The sequence below is a fragment of the Grampus griseus genome (assembly GCF_964374135.1).
Source record: "Grampus griseus genome assembly, chromosome: X".
NCBI classification, from domain to species: Eukaryota; Metazoa; Chordata; class Mammalia; order Artiodactyla; family Delphinidae; genus Grampus; species Grampus griseus.
In genome coordinates this window covers 59,189,783-59,208,648 of record NC_138999.1, presented here as the reverse complement: position 1 = coordinate 59,208,648, position 18,866 = coordinate 59,189,783, and the positions used below count along the sequence as shown (strand labels likewise).

At 39.2% G+C, this 18,866-nt stretch overlaps 1 protein-coding gene across 1 annotated transcript in view; it reads right to left on the bottom strand.

The window, feature by feature from the left end:
* Positions 1–18,866, bottom strand: part of KIF4A (kinesin family member 4A) — a 126,182-nt gene that overhangs the window by 49,904 nt on the left and 57,412 nt on the right. Inside the window, exons 9-12 of the mRNA XM_082681712.1 lie at positions 18,429–18,490; positions 5,491–5,623; positions 3,742–3,800; positions 3,526–3,631 (exon numbers count right to left, since the gene is read on the bottom strand). Coding sequence (XP_082537838.1) covers positions 3,526–3,631; positions 3,742–3,800; positions 5,491–5,623; positions 18,429–18,490 — 360 coding nt within the window. The remainder of the gene's footprint in view (positions 1–3,525; positions 3,632–3,741; positions 3,801–5,490; positions 5,624–18,428; positions 18,491–18,866) is intronic.

Below are 18,866 nucleotides of genomic sequence, written 5' to 3'. Positions count from 1 at the left end.
TAATGGAACTTCCCTGGTGGTCCAGTGGTTAAGACTCCATGCTCCCAGTGCAGGGGGCACGGGTTCGATCTCTGGTCGGGGAACTAAGATCCCACATGCCACACAGTGTGGCAAAAAAAAAAAGGCCCTTAGTAAATGCTGTTTGTAAAGCATTTCCCTTATTCTGCCCAGAAATTCCTAACCAGTGAGACTCAAAGAGAATTCAAAGGAAGCCCCAGTATTCCTACATCCTTTCTCATCATGATTTACACTACTGGTGATTCTCCAAGGGCAGGACATACTAAATCCTTCTTAAAAAACAGAGCACTTCAATGTATTATAGGTTAATGGTTACCCTTTTCTCCCTCCCAGTAAGTCTCAGTAAAAGGACTATAGACCTATCCTAGACTAGTAGGGCCTATGACACTGGCTTTTGGAGACTTTTTCTAGGACCTTCCAGAGGGTCAGGATCCAGGTAGATCCGATTCAACATGCCCTGAAGAAGACATGTTGTTACTGTGGGTTTACCTTTTGGCCCAGTGAAATTTCACAATGCTAAGGTTTAAGCTTTGGTGACACGTTCTACATGAACATGGCAGGTTTATGCCTTTATAATCCTAAATGTAAATATATAACAATAGGATTTATTTCAATCTAACAGCCTTTCTCCCTCATTCTAAGGCTACTGAGAACCTCTTGTAATAAAAAGACATGATTTGCTGAAGGTGATGGTCAGGGGAACAGGACTACTATGGGAACAGGTACGTTGAGCTACATTAACCAGTAATACCCTCCAAAATGAAGTTTGTGCTTGTGGGCTGTAGGCAATAGCATTACTGGGCATGCAAAAAGCTTTTTATGGAACTGGTCTTGGAGAAAGGGGTAAAAACAAAAAAAATTTGATTTTGTGGGAACTGAAAGGACTGCATGAATTTCCTCACAGGTAACTGCAACAAGGTTTGCCTGAATTATATTTTAAAGGAAGAAATAGTACAGTTTAGCACTTAAAGCCCTAGGAGAAAGGTCCAGGAACAATGGTTGCCTTCATAACTGAAAAGAGGGTGTTCAACCATCACTTGTAATAAAAATAGTTTTAATCCAGAATGAAGGGCACAAGCACTTACATTTAAAACATTCTGCTTTCACTGTAGTGAGTCTCAGTAAAAGCCACAGGATACATTGTTGTGTATTTCCAAAAAAATATGTAGCTGGGAGGGTCTCCAAACAATAGACACAGAGAACTCTGATTCAAGAGTCCAGCAGGAGCCCAGGGTAAAAGGGTTTACTCTACCTGACCATGATGGTGGATGGAAGCCAGGGACTTTATCAGCTTGTGGCAATCTTTAGCACCCTCCTGCTACGCATGCCAAGTGAATTTTAGTGACAGACACAGCAATTCTCTAGAGTTCCTCTGAGCCAGCCACCACTAGCAACTTCCTCCACAGTCATGCCAGGCACCAGTCATACTGCCAGATCCTCACTGAAGATATGCCTTCTCTTATATTGTTAACTTGGTTCCATTAGTTTCCTTCTTCATCTTTCCCATGTGACTCAAAGAGGTGGTGTGGAATCCTTTAAGATCAGTGTGGTGGCCACGAACAATGGTGCCTTGGATTACTCTTTTCTGATCTTATAAGATTTGGCTCCAGTAGGGTTCTGCAGTCTAGATTATCTCAATTCTGAGGCAGTTCACACAAAGTTTTCATATATAAGATGCTTCACCTCGATTACAGATGGTGAAATTTAACCTTGTGGATAGCCATTCTCTAGCACACATTCTATACTTCAGCCACAATGAAGTTCTTACCATGTTCTAAACATTCATACCTCTTTGCTTTTGCATATACCTTTTCCTCTATATAGATCGTCCTTTCCCCTCTGTCTGTGTGGCAAAGTCCTATTCATTTTTTAGGACCCAGTTTTTTCTTCCTGAATTTTCTAGGCAGTTAATCACCCCTTCCTTTGGGCTCCCACCACACTTTGCTCATATTGCTAATGTAAGCGGATTAAAACAGACATGAGAGAGGGTTTTTTGCCACCTCTCCCACCTGTGAACCTTGGCAAACTGACAAACAACAAGGCTTGCAAGAACAACTCTTGAAAATAATTGGACATTTATCAGGATGGGATTGCACCAGTGTTCTTGAGCAAGAAGCATGAAAACTGGAGCATCCTCCAACCAAAAGATTCACAGCAATTAACAACAAAAACTGCCAACTGAGACAAACCACAAGGAATCACACCCCTCCCTTCTCACTGTATGAAACTCCAATCCTATTTCAACTCGGGGAGTTATTTGGAGTTCAGGTGATCCCTGAGTACATCAGCTGAATAATGCCTTTAACCTCGATTTGAGTCACTTGGATTATTTTCTTTCAATATCAATATAGTACTTAGCAAGGTTACACAGCTAGTGAGTAGCAGAATGGGATTCAAACCAGGGTTTGTCTGGCTTTGGAGCTCAGATTCTCAATTACTATGGCCTGTTTGTTAGGAAAATGAACTGTCATCTTGGACTACCTGTAATAATTTTGTACAGTACTACTTATTCTAAAACACTGCTTTCTAGTCTTTTGGAAGTTTACTCATTTAATTTCTTGAACTGGCCATCCTAACCATTTCCCTTACAATATTGTATGGTATTTTTTTCACTGACTCTTTAAGAGTAAAATAGAGATGCGGATGATTTTGTGATAACCTTTTGACAACTCTAGAAAACACTGGGCAAGACCCGGGGTAGAGAATCAATCACTGTTCTGGTAAAATTAAAACCTCTGTTTCAGACCTAGGAATTACTACCAGGCACTTACATACACATTACTGCTTCAGAATAATAAACAAGAGGGTATAGATGGAACAAAACAAACCATAACCCCTTTACCAACCATGACCCCATAACATAATATGATTTCAATTTTTCAAAAAAATATCTATGCTTAAGTACTAGGATAGAGAAGGAACACCAAAAATAAAAAGAGGCTTTTAGGATGGTAGGACTGTAAGAATGTTTCTTCTGGGAAAAACAACAAACAACCACCCTCCCAACAAAACCCACCCACAACTACTATACTAGTTCTATAAATAAAAATGTGAACTTATAGTGGAATGATCGTTCAAACTAATTTATTACTGGTTATAAAAGAGAGCTACGGTATTCCCTGGAGGCTCTATGCTATCTGTCAGAACCCAGCTTATTTAAAATTGGGGTATGGTATAAGGCCTCTTACTAAGTTAGCCTACACCGAAAAGACAGCAAATCAATGACTGCTGCTCATGCTACCCAGGCAATTTTGCACCAGTGTTGCTGCTTCCAGTGTTTGATTAGAATACTGAAATATTAATGTGCCACTGCACGTGTAATCTATGAGTGGTTTTGATTTAACTAATTCAATATTCAGGTCATATCCAATGATCCATGATCTTTGTCCTCAAACAGCTCACAATCTAGTTGTTTCAGCAAAAGGTGCAGAGTTAGACATGTTTATATGCATCAAGAGAAACAAACGAAAGCAATATGCCTGTTTACACTGTCCCTACTTGGCTTACCGATAGCTGGGTAATCACTTGCTGCAGGTTACGAATCATCTCTACATTTTCTTTTAATTCTTGGTCTTCCAAAGTCTCCACTAGCTTTTGAAGATCCACTTTGCAGCTGAAAATTCAAGCAAAGGAACCCAAGGGTTAATCATACTGCAAAGGCCAGTGGGTCCGTGATTATGTACTAAGGTGGTATAGGTCACAAACATCTGGTAGGAAACTTACGCTGCATGCTTCCTGAGCTCTTCTAGCTTGGCGTTCATTTTTTCATTCGCTTGTTCTGTCTGCAACAAAGACCCAGGAGATCATCAGTGGCACTGCCTGACAGCCTCACCTAATTAGGCCCTCTCTTCTGCTCCTATGGATTAAAACCTAGGTAGAGAGGCTAACTCCTTTGCTGTAATAGAGGATTTAGTGGACTTTGGTTATTTAGCAAGAAATGTGTTTTTTAACAGTCATGGAAATTAGCCCTTCAGTCAACATGAGCTACTAAAAATAGCATCCAAGCAGCTGGGTCTTATGCTTGCCATGAAGCTCAGACTATAGGGTGGAGCGTGAAGCCTTAATTCCATAGAGAACTTTGCAACTGGGGGAAAAAGCAATACTTCCTGGCATGCTACGCCCTGCTGTTTGCAAAAAACCCACTTGCTTTAAAACTGCCTCCTACACTACACTGTTCCCTAGCCCCACCATAAGGACATTTAAAACATAAAAGGGCCTCACATTGAATATGAGCTGAGGGTTTTTTCAAGTTACACTATGTTATATGGTAGACTAGTTTTAGCAAAAGAAAGCAAGAAAAAGATGAGGCATAAGACTGATGGCAGAGAAGAAGAAATGGCAGAGAGGCAGCTACAGTTTGGGAAGGGTTACTGATATTTTCCATTTTATTTCAGTCACAGTATCTGTAACATGCTAGATGCTGCAACAGATTTGGGAAGGACAGTTTATATAGGACAAAACTGTTGTGCTCGTTACGAAGTTCTGACAAGACATCAAACAATAAACCTATTGGGCAGCCATTGTAACAACCTTATAAAGGTCAGATGGGTACACGGCTAGAATAACAAGTACTGTCTGTTATGTGAGCCACACTCACATGTGAAGCACAGCTTCTAGAGTTACTTCAAAGACATAAAATGTAGCACTGGAGATAGAAACCTGTATATAAAAAAATCCCCTAGATCCCATTTTCACCCTTCTGCTAGTAATGGACATTACAATGGACCTAGGATTTGGCCCCCTTTAAAGAAATCTTTAAGCAGGTTACTCTTCCTTGACTGGAGTACACTGATTCGTGAAGGTGTATAAATTACAGATGGTCAATTACATTTTGGTGGAAACTCATTTTTACTTCTGGCAATCGCTGTGCTATCAAATATTGAGTTGTATTTAGACTAGTAGAACAATGTTAGTGACAGAGCCCGCACACACTGATCCAGGAGGGTACTATCACACATGTATGGTGTAGTCAGTTACATAGTGATCCACTATTTGAAAATTAACCATATGTAAAAGGAGTTAAAATTAATTTTCCAGATGTTTTCTCTCTCCATGGCAGCTGTTAGGATGGGATATGAAATGTGACATTACGGGAAGGGAGATAGAAAGGAACTAAAATCTTAGTGAGGAGAATTACTTGGTATTATGGATGATTAGGCAGAACTTAAGGTGACAGAAGGACCTGGTTCTTTCCTCTCTGATATTTTAGAACAAATCCATTTTAAAATGGGCTTCATGTAGATTCTTTGTGGTAGATATATATGTGTTCACGGTATAAGTCTTTCAATTTTTCTGTATGTTTGATTAAACGTTCTTGGATTTTCCCTGGAGGGGGCTTCAGGGAGGATATGGTAATATTAATTCATTTCTTTCCATGTAACTTGTCTCTCATAATGAGAAGCATGTTAAGTATTTCAGAAACTAAAGTTAGTAAATGTCCAGACTGGTAGTAGTTTAGTCTTGAAGCCTCACCAAAATGATCCTCTCCAACATCTGGGCTGTCTGACCAGCAGCCTCACTTAGACCACGACTTAATTTTTCATTCTCCTCTACCAGTGACTGATTCTTCTCCATTAGGGATTGTAGATTCTCTGATGGTTCCACACTAAGACAAAGAAAGTAACATATTAGAAAAGTACTTGTGGACTTCCCTGGTAGCACAGTGGTTAAGAATATGCCTGCCAATGCAGGGGACGCGGGTTCGATCCCTGGTCCGGGAAGATCCCACATGCCGCGGAGCAACTAAGCCAATGTGCCACAACTACTGAGTCTGCACTCTAGAGCCTGCGAGCCACAACTGCTGAGCCCACGTGCCACAACTACTGAAGCCTGCATGTCCTAGAGCCCACGTGCCACAACTACTGAGCCCACGCACTGCAACTACTGAAGCTCGCGTACTTTAGGGTCTGTGTGACGCAACTACTGAGGCTGTGTGCTGCAACTACTGAAGCCTGCATGCCTAGAGCCCGTGCTCCGCAACAAGAGAAGCCACCGCAATGAGAGGCCCATGCACTGCAATGAACAGTAGCCCTCGCTTGCCACAACTAGAGAAAAGCCCATGCACAGCAGTGAAGACCCAATGCAGCCAAAAAAAAAAAGAAAAGAAAAGTTCCCGATTGATAACAGTTATATCAAAGGTGGATAAAAATATATATCCCATAGGCCTTAGGGTGGGATTGGTTTAAAATTACCCCCCAGAAGTCTAGAAAAAGCGTTCATTCCAATGTATACTTCCAGCCAGGTACTATATTGGATAAATAAAAATGTATGCCTGAACTACTTTAAATTAATGGTTTGGAGGAAGGTAATAATTCAGAGCAAGAAATGGTTGCAACAAGAATGACTAACCTCTAGGTTTAGGATCTTGGTTTAAGATCTTTCTATTTATGCTATGTAGGTAAGAAGTAAAGGCTAACTAATAGCTAAGATACATGTTCTCTCCCGCTTCTCATTCTCAATCCCTCATTAAAGATTAGGGAACTAGAGAAGGAAGAGGTATGGGGGAGGTAGAAGTGACACTGCTAAGGGTCAAAATTTAAGCTAATCAACATAAGTCAATTACCTATTTGCTGTAAAGTTAGGGAAATAGCATTTAAGGAGTGAAAAAGTTGAAATGATGACCTGTGGCCACTAAGAACACATTTCACAACTCTCCATAAACAAGTGCTCCCTTCTAAATGCTTGCCTCCCTTTAAACTGATGACCCACAGCCTCCTGTTCATTTGTCTATCAATTTTTAATGGCTTAGAGTGGGTGGTGGCAACAATAGTATTCATTTCAAATAGGAGTGGAAGGGACAGAAATAGCTTCAAAGAACGTTTGGCATTTATGCAGATTACTTCCTATCAGTTCCAGACTACTGAAACAGATCAATAAGAAGCAGTTTTGATTTGCTTTTTTTGTAATCCACTGGGATTAATTGCTCAAAAGACTAGAAAATAGGACTGGCAAAAAAAGATCAGAAGAAACATGAAGATTTGATCTGAAGGAAACGGAAGGGGAAAATGAATAGTTGTCAAGGATATAATAAAGAGAAAAAAAGGACAGGGAACAGCTGTTCTCAATCTCAAGAAAGGCCAGAAAAGGATTTCAGGAATAGATGCCCTCTCACCCAGTTTAAGATTTCCATGAAGTCTTATAGAAGATCTTAGCATGTTCTTTATCAAAAGTTAAGAGCAAGGCCACACCATAGGGTTTCATTACACTCTTGAGAATTTACTAGAACTCTTATGAAGGAATGTTCAATTGTGGATTATAAAAATAAACTATGAGTAAATTTAGTGTTAGTTTAGATTGCTCTGATTTCTTTATTGTTATTAAACTGAAAACTTCCATGCATCGTTCATGCAAGTTGACAAGCTCCAAAGTAATGATACTTTTAACTCAATAGTTTTTTTCCTCTAAAAATTTCCAAGGTTTCTCTAAACCGGGGAAAATACAATGTAAACCAATGTTTCCTCTTTCAGATGCTATTTAATTGCCAATGCTAGTAGGATTCCTCAGTTGAGCATGTGAAAATTGACAAACACGTGCAGAAAATCTATACAAAAGCTTCAATGACACACATTCACAAAGAAAAGAATATAACCTAAGGAAAAAAGCAAAAAAAAAAATCATGTATATAAACTGTACATTTTGTAAAAAGCCTTAAGAAATGTCTCTAAAGATATAAATATACATTTTTGAGAAAAGTAGCATCTTTATTTCTCTGTAAAACATTGAACAATTGAGTTACATTGTTTCATTCATCAACTGTTTCTTAGAATCTGTTACTTTTGTAGCTAAAACTATATCCTATAGGATATTCTAGGTAGTTGGAAGTCTGGAATGGTTTTCATTAGTCTTGTCTTACATGAAACAGGTCTGGCTAAATTGAAAGAAAAGATGGGTCAATTGCTTCTAAACTGGCTATACTAGAACAGGTCTTTAGGAGACCCTTTAAGAGATCCAAGCTTTCCTCAGTTCCTTTATCCAACATTTAAAAAATATTATCAGGAAACCAAGATTAAATGACCCAAAGAGGGAGAGTTACAAAGAGAAGGGCAGTCATTTCTGGGAGATAAAACTATGACAAATTTTAAGATTTATTCTTTATACTTTTCTAAATGTTCTATAAGAAGCAAGGTATCACTTTTATAATCAGAAAAAATGATTGAGTTATTGAAAATAAGGATATTAAAAGAAAATAGGTCCACACCAAACACAAGTATAAACTCCAAATGGAAAAATGAAATGTAAAAAATAAAACCAACACAAGTACTAGAAGAAAACATGGGTGATTTCCTCTTTAATCTTGGCATAGAGAAAGCTTCTTAACTATGAAGCAAAATCCAGAAACATGAGGAGAATGTAAACAGTGTAGCGACTTTGGAAAAGTTTGGCAGTTTCTTTAAAAGTTAAACATATGACCCAGAAATTCCACTTCTAGGTATCTACCCAATAAAAAACATATGTCCATACAAAAACTTGCAAGTGAATATTCATGGAAGCATAATTCATAATATTCACAAAGTTGAAACAACCCAAAAGTCCATGAACTGGTAAATGGATAGACAAAATGTGGTATATCCAGACAACGGAATACTATTTAGCAATGAAAAGGAATGAAGTACTGATAATCTCAGAAACATTATAGATGAAAGAAGCCAGACAAAAAGTCCACATACTGTAAGATTCCACATACATGAAATGTCCACAATAGGCAAATTGTGTAGAAAAAGACAGCAGATTAGTGATTGCCTGGGGCTGGGAGTGGGAACAGGAGTGAGTGCAAATGGGCACAAGGGATCTTTCTGGGGTGACGGAAATGTTCCAAAATTGGATTGTGGTGATAGTTGTACAACTCTGTAAGTTTACTAAAAACCATTGAATTGTACACTTAAAATTAGTTAATTTAATGGTATGTAAATTATATCTCAATAAATCTAGAGGCTAAAAAATCTGGAGGCAATAAAAAAATGATGGATAAACTTTTTACTATATAAAGAGTAATTTTTTGGCCTGCCTGAGCTGAGGTGTTGGTGGCAGCCATTTTGCACTAGGAACTCCAGTCAGAAGAGCCAGGTGAGAGGCCTCTGCACATGGCCCCTGTGAGCAAGTGAATCCCAACTAAGCACAAAGGGGAAAAAAAAGGTCATCTCAGAGCTGTGACTATTTTCAAGGCCAGTGTTTTTCCCTGTGGAACACTGCCTTAGGGGCAAAACAAGGAAGGAGCAGCTGATTCTAATGTGCAGTGCAGAAGGAGAGCCACTGCAGGCCAGCTTCCCCAATTCTAAAGGCACTCCAGCCGTGTGGCTGACAGGGTCTGGGTGCTCCGGCTGGGTGTCAGGTCTGAGCCTCTGAGGTGGGAGAGCTGAGTTCAGGACACTGGACCACCAGAGACCTCGTAATATCAATTGGCACGAGCTCTCCAAGAGATCTCTGTCTCAATGCTAAGACCCAGCTCCACTCAACAACCAGCAAGCTCCAGTGCTGGATACCCCATGCCAAACAACTAGCAAGACAGGAACACAACCCCACCCATTAGCAGAGAGGTTGCCTAAAATCATACTAAGTTCACAGACACTCCAAAACACACCACAAGATGCAGTCCTGCCCATCAGAAAGACAAGATCCAACCTCATCCACCAGAACACAGGCACCAGTTCCTTCCACCAGGAAACCTACACAACCCACTGAACAAACCTTAACCACTGGGGGCAGACACCAAAAACAACGGGAACTACAAACCGGCAGCCTGCAAAAAAACCCCAAACACAGTAAGTTAAGCAAAATGAGAAGACAGATAAACAAGCAGCAGATGAAGGAGCAAGGTAAAAACCCACCAGACCAAACAAATGAAGAGGAAAAAGACAGTCTACCTGAAAAAGAATTCAGAGTAAGGATAGTAAAGATGATCCAAAATCATGGAAACAGAATGGAGAAAATACAAGAAACGTTTAACGAGGACGTAGAAGAACTAAAGAGCAAACAAACGATGACGAACAACACAAAAAATGAAATTAAAAATTCTCTAGGGGCTTCCCTGATGGTGCAGTGGTTAAGAATCCGCCTGCCAAGGCAGGGGACACAGGTTCGAGCCCTGGTCTGGGAAGATCCCACATGCTGCGGAGCAATTAAACCCGTGCGCCACAACTGCTGAGCATGAGCTCTAGAGCCCATGAGCCACAACTACTGAGCCTGTGCACCACAACTACTGAAGCCCGTGCACCTAGGGCCTGTGTTCCGCAACAAGAGAAGACACTGCAATGAGAAGCCTGCGCACCGCAACAAAGAGTAACCCCTGCTCGCCACAACTACAGAAAGCCCGTGTGCAGCAACGAAGACTCAGGGCAGCCAAAAATAAATAAATTTATATTTTAAAAAAATTTCTAGAAGGAATCAATAGCAGAATAACTGAGGTAGAAGAACAGATAAGTGACCTGGAAGATAAAATAGTGGAAATAACTACCACAGAGCAGAATAAAGAAAAAAGAATGAAAAGAATTGAGGACAGTCTTAGAGACCGCTGGGACAACATTAAATGTACCAACATTCAAATTATAGGGGTCCCAGAAGAAGAAGAGAAAAAGAAAGGGATTGAGAAAATATTTGAAGAGATTATAGTTGAAAACTTCCCTAATATGGGAAAGGAAATAGTCAATCAAGTCCAGGAAGCGTAGAGAGTCCCACAGAGGAAAAATCCAATGAGAAACATGCCAAGGCACATATTAATCAAACTATCAAATATTAAATAAAAAGAAAAAACATTAAAAGCAGCAAGGGAAAAGAAACAAATAACATACAAGGGAATCCCCATAAGGTTACCAGCTGATCCTTCAGCAGAAACTCTGCAAGCCAGAAGGGAGTGGCAGGACATATTTAAAGTGATGAAAGGGAAAAAACTACAACCAAGATTACTCTACCCAGCAAGGATTTCATTCAGATTCGACAGAGAAATTAAAACCTTTACAGACAAGCAAAAGCTAAGAGAATTCAGCATCACCAAACCAGCTTTACAGCAAATCCTAAAGGAACATCTCTAGGCACGAACCACAAGAGAAGGAAAAGACCTACAATAACAGACACAAAACAATTAAGAAGATGGTAATAGGAACATACATATCAATAATTACCTTAAATATAAATGGATTAAATGCTCCAACCAAAAGACATAGACTGGCAGAATGGATGCAAAAGGAAGACCCGTATATATGCTGTCTCCAAGAGACCACCTTCAGACCTAGGGACACATACAGACTGAAAGTGAGGGGATGGAAAAAGATATTCGATGAAAATGGAAACCAAAAGAAAGCTGGAGTAGCAATTCTCATATCAGACAAAATAGACTTTAAAATAAAGACTATTACAAGAGACAAAGAAGGACGCTACATAATGTTCAAGGGATCAATCCAAGAAGATATAACAAGTGTAAATATTTATGCACGCAACATAGGAGCACCTCAATACATAAGGCAAATGCTAACAGCCATAAAAGGGGAAATCGACAGTAACACAATAATAGTAGGGGACTTTAACACCCCACTTTCACCAATTGACAAATCAACCAAAATGAAAATTAATAAGGAAACACAAGCTTTAAATGACACAATAAACCAGATAGATTTAATTGATATTTACAGGACATTCCATCCGAAAACAGCAGACTACACTTTCTTCTCAATTGCACATGGAACATTTTCCAGGATAAAGCACATCTTGGGTCACAAATCAAGCCTTGGTAAATTTAAGAAAACTGAAATCATATTAGAAATAAATTACAGAGAAAAAAGGTAAAAAACACAAACACATGGAGGCTAAACAATACATTACTACATAACCAAGAGATCACTGAAGAAATAAAAGAGGAAATCAAAAAATACCTAGAGACAAATGACAATGAAAACACGACAATCCAAAACCTATGGGATGCAGCAAAAGCTGTTTTAAGAGGGAAGTTTATAGCAATACAATCCTACCTGAAGAAACAAGAAAAATGTCAAATAATCAATCTAACGTTACACCTAAAGGAACTAGAGAAATAGAAAACAAAACCCAAAGTTAGTAGAAGGAAAGAAATCATAAAGCTTAGAGCAGAAATAAATGAAATAGAAACAAAGAAAACAATAGCAAAGATCAATAAAACTAAAAGCTGATTCTTTGAGAAGATAAACAAATTGATAAACCTTTAGCCAGACTCATCAGGAAAAAGAGGGAGAGGACTCAAATCAATAAAATTAGAAATGAAAAAGGAGAAGTTACAACAGACACCACAGAAATACAAAGCATCATAAGAGACTACTACAAGCAACTCTATGCCAATAAAATGGACAACCTGGAAGAAATGGCCAAATTCTTAGAAAGGTATAACCTTCTGAGACTGAACCAGGAAGAAATAGAAAGTATGAACAGACCAATCACAAGTAATAAAATTGAAACTGTGATTAAAAATCTTCCAACAAACAAAAGTCTAGGACCAGATGGCTTCACAGGTGAATTCTATCAAACATTTAGAGAAGAGCTAACACCTACCCCTCCCGAACTCTTCGAAAAAACTGCAGAGGAAGGAAGACTCTGAAACTCATTCTATGAGGCCACCAACAGCCTGATACCAAAGCCAGACAAAGATGTCACAAAGAAAGACAATTACAGACCAATATCACTGATGAAGATAGATGCAAAAATCCTCAACAAAATACTAGCAGACAGAATCCAACAACAAATTAAAAGGATCATACACCATGACCAAGGGGGATTTATCCCAGGATGCAAGGATTCTTCAATATACCAAATCAATCAATGTGATACACCATATTAACAAATTGAAGAATAAAAACCATTTGATCATCTCAATAGATGCAGAGAAAGCTTTGACAAAATTCAACACTCATTTATCATAAAAACTCTCCAGAGAGTGGGCCTAGAGGGAACTTACCTCAACATAATAAAGGCCATATACGACAAACCCACAGCAAACATTCTCAACGCTGAAAAACTGAAAGCATTTCCTCTAAGATCAGGAAAAAGACAAGGATGTCCACTCTCGCCACTATTATTCAACATAGTTTCAGAAGTCCTAGCCATGGCAATCAGAGAAGAAAAAGAAAAAAAAGGAATACAAATTGGAAAAGAAGAAGTAAAACTGTCACTGTTTGCAGGTGACAAGACACTATACATAGAGTATCCTAAAGATGCCACCATAAAACTACTAGAGCTAATCAATGAATTTGGTAAAGTTGCACGATATAAAATTAATGCACAGAAATCCCTTGCATTCCTATACACTAACAACGAAAGATCAGAAAGAGAAATTAAGGAAACAATCCCATTCACCAACCATTGCAACAAAAAGAATAAAATACCTAGGAATCAACCTACCTAAGGAGGTAAAAGACCTGTATTCAGAAAACTATAAGAGACTGATGAAAGAAATCAAAGACAACACAAACAGATGGAGAGATATACCATGTTCTTGGATTGGAAGAATCAATATTGTGAAAATAAGTATACTACTCAAAGCAATCTACAGATTCATTGCAATCCCTATCAAACTACCACTGGCATTTCTCACAGAACTAGAACAAAAAATTTCACAATTTATATGGAAACACAAAAGACCCCGAATAGCCAAAGAAGTCTTGAGGGAAAAAAACTGGAGCTGGAGGAATCAGACCCCCCGACTTCAGACTATACTACAAATTTACAGTAATCAAGACAATATGGTACTGGCACAAAAACAGAAATACAGATCAGTGGAACAGGATAGAAAGCCCAGTGATAAACCCACGCACCTATGGTCAACTAATCTATGACAAAGGAGGCAAGGATATACAATGGAGAAAAGACAGTCTCTTCAATAAGCAGTGCTGGGAAAACCGAACAGCTATATGTAAAAGAATGAAATTAGAACACTCCTTAACACCATACACAAAAATAAACTCAAAGTGGATTAAAGACCTAAATGTAAGACCTGATACTATAAAACTCTTAGACGAAAACACAGGAAGAACACTCTTTGACATAAATCACAGCAAGATCTTTTTTGACCCATTTCCTAGAGTAATGAAAATAAAAACAAAACCAAACAAACAAACAGGGCTTAATGAAACTTAAAAGCTTTTGCACAGCAAAGGAAACTATAAATGAGAGGAAAAGACAACCCTCAGAATGGGAGAAAATATTTGTGAATGAATCAATGGACAAAGGATTAATCTCCAAAATATATAAACAGCTCATGAAGCTCAATATTAAAAAAAAACTAACAACCCTATCAAAACATGGGCAGAAGACCTAAGTAGGCATTTCTCCAAATAAGACATACAGATGGCCAAAAGGCACATGAAAAGCTGCTCAACATCACTTATCATCAGAGAAATGCAAATCAAAATTACAACGAGGTATCACCTCACACCAGTTAGAATGGGCATTATCAGGAACTCTACAAACAACAAATGCTGGAAAGGGGGTGGAGAAATGGGAACCCTCTTGCACTGTTGGTGGGGATGTAAATTGATACAGCCACTATGGAGAACAGTAATGGAGGTTCCTTAAAAAACTAAAAATAGAAGTACCATATGATCCAGCAATCTTACTACTGGGCATATACACAGAGAAAACCATAATTCAAAAAGACACATGCACCCAATGTTCACTGCAGCACTATTTACAATAGCCAGGTCATGGAAGCAACCTAAATGCCCATCGACAGATGAATGGATAAAGAAGATGTGGCACATATATACAATGGAATATTACTCAGCCATAAAAAGGAATGACATTGGGTAACTTGTAGAGACGTGGACGGACCTAGAGACTGTCATACAGAGTGAAGTAAGTCAGAAAGAGAAAAACAAATATCGTATATTAACGCATATACGTGCAATCTAGAAAAATGGTACAGATGAACCCGTTTGCAAAGCAGAAATAGAGACACAGATGTGGACAACAGACGTATGGACACCAACGGGGGAAAACCGTGGTGGGGTGGGGATGGTGGTGTGCTGTATTGGGTGATTGGGATTGACATGTATACACTGATGTGTATAAAATTGATGACTAATAAGAACCTGCTGTTTAAAAAAATAAATACAATAAAATTTTAAAAATATTGTGGTAAAAAGCATAACATAAAATTTACCATCTTAACCAGTAAATTTTAAGTGTACAGTTCAACAGTGTTAAGTATGTTCACATTGTTGTGCAATGGATCTCCAAAAGTTTTTCACCTTGTAAAACTGAAATTCCATACCCATTATACAACAACTCTCCACACACACACCCCAGTCTATTATTTTAGTTTTGTGCCACTGCTTCTAATGCTCTTTACCTTCACCTATGTGCACACAGAACTTTGCCTATATTTTCTTCTAGTTCTCTTGTAGGTTTTTTTTTCTTAAAAATTGTGGGGACTTCCCTGTTGGCACAGTGGTTAAAAATACGCCGGCCAATGCAAGGGACATGGGTTTGATCCCTGGTCTGGGAATATTCCCACATGCCGTGGAGGAACTAAGCCGGTGCGCCACAACTCCTGAGCTTGTGCTCTAGAGCCCGTGAGCCACAACTACTGAGCCCGCATGCCACAACTACTGAAGCCCCCGCACCTAGAGCCCGTGCTCCACAACAAGAGAAGCCACCGCAATGAGAAGCCCACACAACGCAAGGAAGAGTAGCCCCCGCTTGCCGCAACTAGAGAAAGCCCACATGCAGCCATGAAGACCCAATGCAGGAAAAAAAAATAAATAAATTTACATTAAAAAAATTGTGGTAAAAAACATATAACATGAAACTTACCGTCCTAACCATTTTTAAGTGTACAGTTGAGTAGCATTAAGTATATTTACATTGCTGTGAAATAGATCTCCAGAACTTTTTCATCTTGTAAAACTCAAATTATATACCCATTAAATAACAACTCCCTTTTTCCCCCTCCCCTAGCCCCTGGTAACCACCATGCTAGTTTCCATTTCTATGAATTCAAGTACTTTAAATTCCTTATATAAGTGGAATCATACAGTATTTGTCTTTTTGTGACTGGCTTATTTCACTTACATAACGCCCTCAAGTTTCATTCATGTTGTAACATGTGATAGGATTTCCTTCCTTTTTAAGGCTGAATAATATTCTGTTGTATGTATATACCACATTTTATTTATCCATTCATACACTGATGGACATCTGTATTGCTTCTGCTTCTTAGCTACTTTTTATTTATTTATTTAGTTAGTTTTTATAGAATATAGGAAGGTGTTTAAGCCCTTCCTATATTCTTTTTTTTTAATAAATTTATTATTTATTTATTTATTTTTGGCTCCATTGGGTCTTCATTGCTGCATGCAGGCTTTCTTTAGTTGCAGCAAGCAGGGGCTACTCTTCATTGCGGTGCGCAGCCTTCTCATTGTGGTGGCTTCTCTTGTTGTAGAGCATGGGCTCTAGGCGCACGGGCTTCAGTAGTTGCGGTATGCGGGCTCAGTAGTTGTGGCGCGCAGGCTCTAGAGCACAGGCACAGTAGTTGTGGCGCACGGGCTTAGTTGCTCCACGGCATGTGGGATCTTCCTGGACCAGGGCATGAACCCATGTGCCCTGCATTGGCAGGCGGATTCTTAACCACTGTGCCACAAGGGAAGCTGTTAGCTACTTTAAAAAAAATCTTTATTTACTTATTTGGCTGCATCAGGTCTTAGTTGTGGCATGCGGGATCTTTTGTTGCAGCACGTGGGCTCTTTGTTGTGGTGTGCGGGCTTGTCTCTGGTTGAGGCGTGTGGGCTCCAGAGTGCGGGGAGACTCAGCAGCTGCTGCGCACGGGCTCTCTAGCTGTGGCACGCAGGCCCCAGAGTGTGCAGGCTTAGTTGCCCCACAGCATGTGGGATCTTAGTTCCCCAACCAGTGATCGAACACACGTCTCCTGCATTGGAAGGCAGATTCTTAACCAGTGAACCACCAGGGAAATCCCTCTTAGCTATTATGAATAGTGCTGTTATGAACATGGGTATGCAAATATCTCTTTGAGACCCTGTTTTCGATTCTTTCGGATATATACCCAGAAGTGTGATTGCTGGATCATATGGTAGTTCTATTTTTAATTTTCTGAGGAACCTCCATACTGTTTTCCATAGCAGTTACACCATTTTAGAATCCTTTCAACAGTGCACAAAGGTTCTAATTTAATTTCTCCACATCCTCCTCATATCCTTTCCAACATTTGTTACTTTTTGTTATTTTTTGTTTTTGATAGTAGCCATCCTGACAGGTGTATGGTGATATCTCATTTTGGTTTTGATTTGCATTTCTCTGCTCTGAGTATATCTTTTTGTAAAACTCTGACTCTTAGACCACGATAATGTTTCACATACACTTCATATACCCAAAATATAAACAAACAATTAAAACTAACCAAGCAAGATGTAGTGGGAACCCACAATGGAATACAAACAGTAACTCTGGGAAACAATATCTTGCCTGGATATTCTAAGCCTAAAGACAAAAGAATTATACATATATGCTGTAATCTAGTTCCTAAAAGTGTTTCTCACAGGGGTATGGGCTAGCAATTCCAAAATTATTTTACGTGTATACTAGAACTGAACAAGTAAGTAAATAGAATGCAGATAATGAGAGCTGGTTTTTCACTGCTGGAGAAAGAAGTTATAAATAAGGAGAGCGGGAGGATTAGAATAAGCCTTGTAGTGTTGGACTGGAATCAGATGTATCAGTCTAAAATCATGGTTTTTAATATATACACAGTTAGGTAGACATAAAAATATAGATATATGTGTGGGTTACTATACATACAGATATTTCCTAGCTCTACTCACTGAGAGGGCCTAGAAGTAATGACTTCTCAGTAACAATGAGCACACCTAGCACCCAGATCTGGTTTCTAAACACCATTTTCCAATTAAAAAAAGAAAACCCAGGGCTCCTTGGACATATGGTTGATTCCAGAATTGGGGCAGGGAAAATAGAAGACGGGTGTGGAACATCTGGTAGAAATGCTTAAAAACTTGATAGCGTGTTAAAGAATACAACAGCCACCCTGAAGGAGCTCCTAGTGGACAAAGCAGAAACAACAAATAAAACAAGCAATAAAACATAATGCTAGTATTGGATGTTAATGCACAGAATAAAATAAATACCCATGAGTCTATATGGCTATAAATACATAATGAAATAAATAAATGGTGGGAGGGGAGAGACAGCTCTTCCTCATAGTAGAATTCCAATTAATAAATTTCTGAGGCCAGAACCTATGCTCTTTCTATTATACCAGGTTGTCTCAAAGCTAACTAGCTAGTCCTAAATAGACAGCAAGTTTGTTAAGTTCCCTACCTTGACACCAAGTGCTACCAGAAACTTTAGACTATCAGGGGAAAACAATCATAAGGAGAAAAAGGCTCTGTTAGAATATACATTTAAAATTAGTCTATGACTCTTACTTTATAGATCCAGGCAGGGTACCTCCATGGGCTTGCAGCAACAAGACCTGTAGCTGTTGTACCTGGAACAGGCAAAGAAAAATAGTCAGCTAGTTACCAATCAAAAGTTACTTATCGGGCTTCCCTGGTGGCGCAGTGGTTGGGAGTCCGCCTGCCGATGCAGGGGACACGGGTTCATGCCCCGGTTGGGAGGATCCCAAATGCCGCGGAGCGGCTGGGCCCGTGGGCCATGGCCGCTGAGCCTGCGCGTCCAGAGCCTGTGCTCCACAACGGGAGAGGCCACAGCAGTGAGAGGCCCGCGTACCGCAAAAAAAAAAAAAAGTTACTTATCCCTTATCAGCAAAATTACCATGATTAGTAGTCGGGTAATCTTACTTGATACCTATGAAATCTAAAGGTATTACAGAAAGCAACATGGTTGATGATTCAATGATAAAA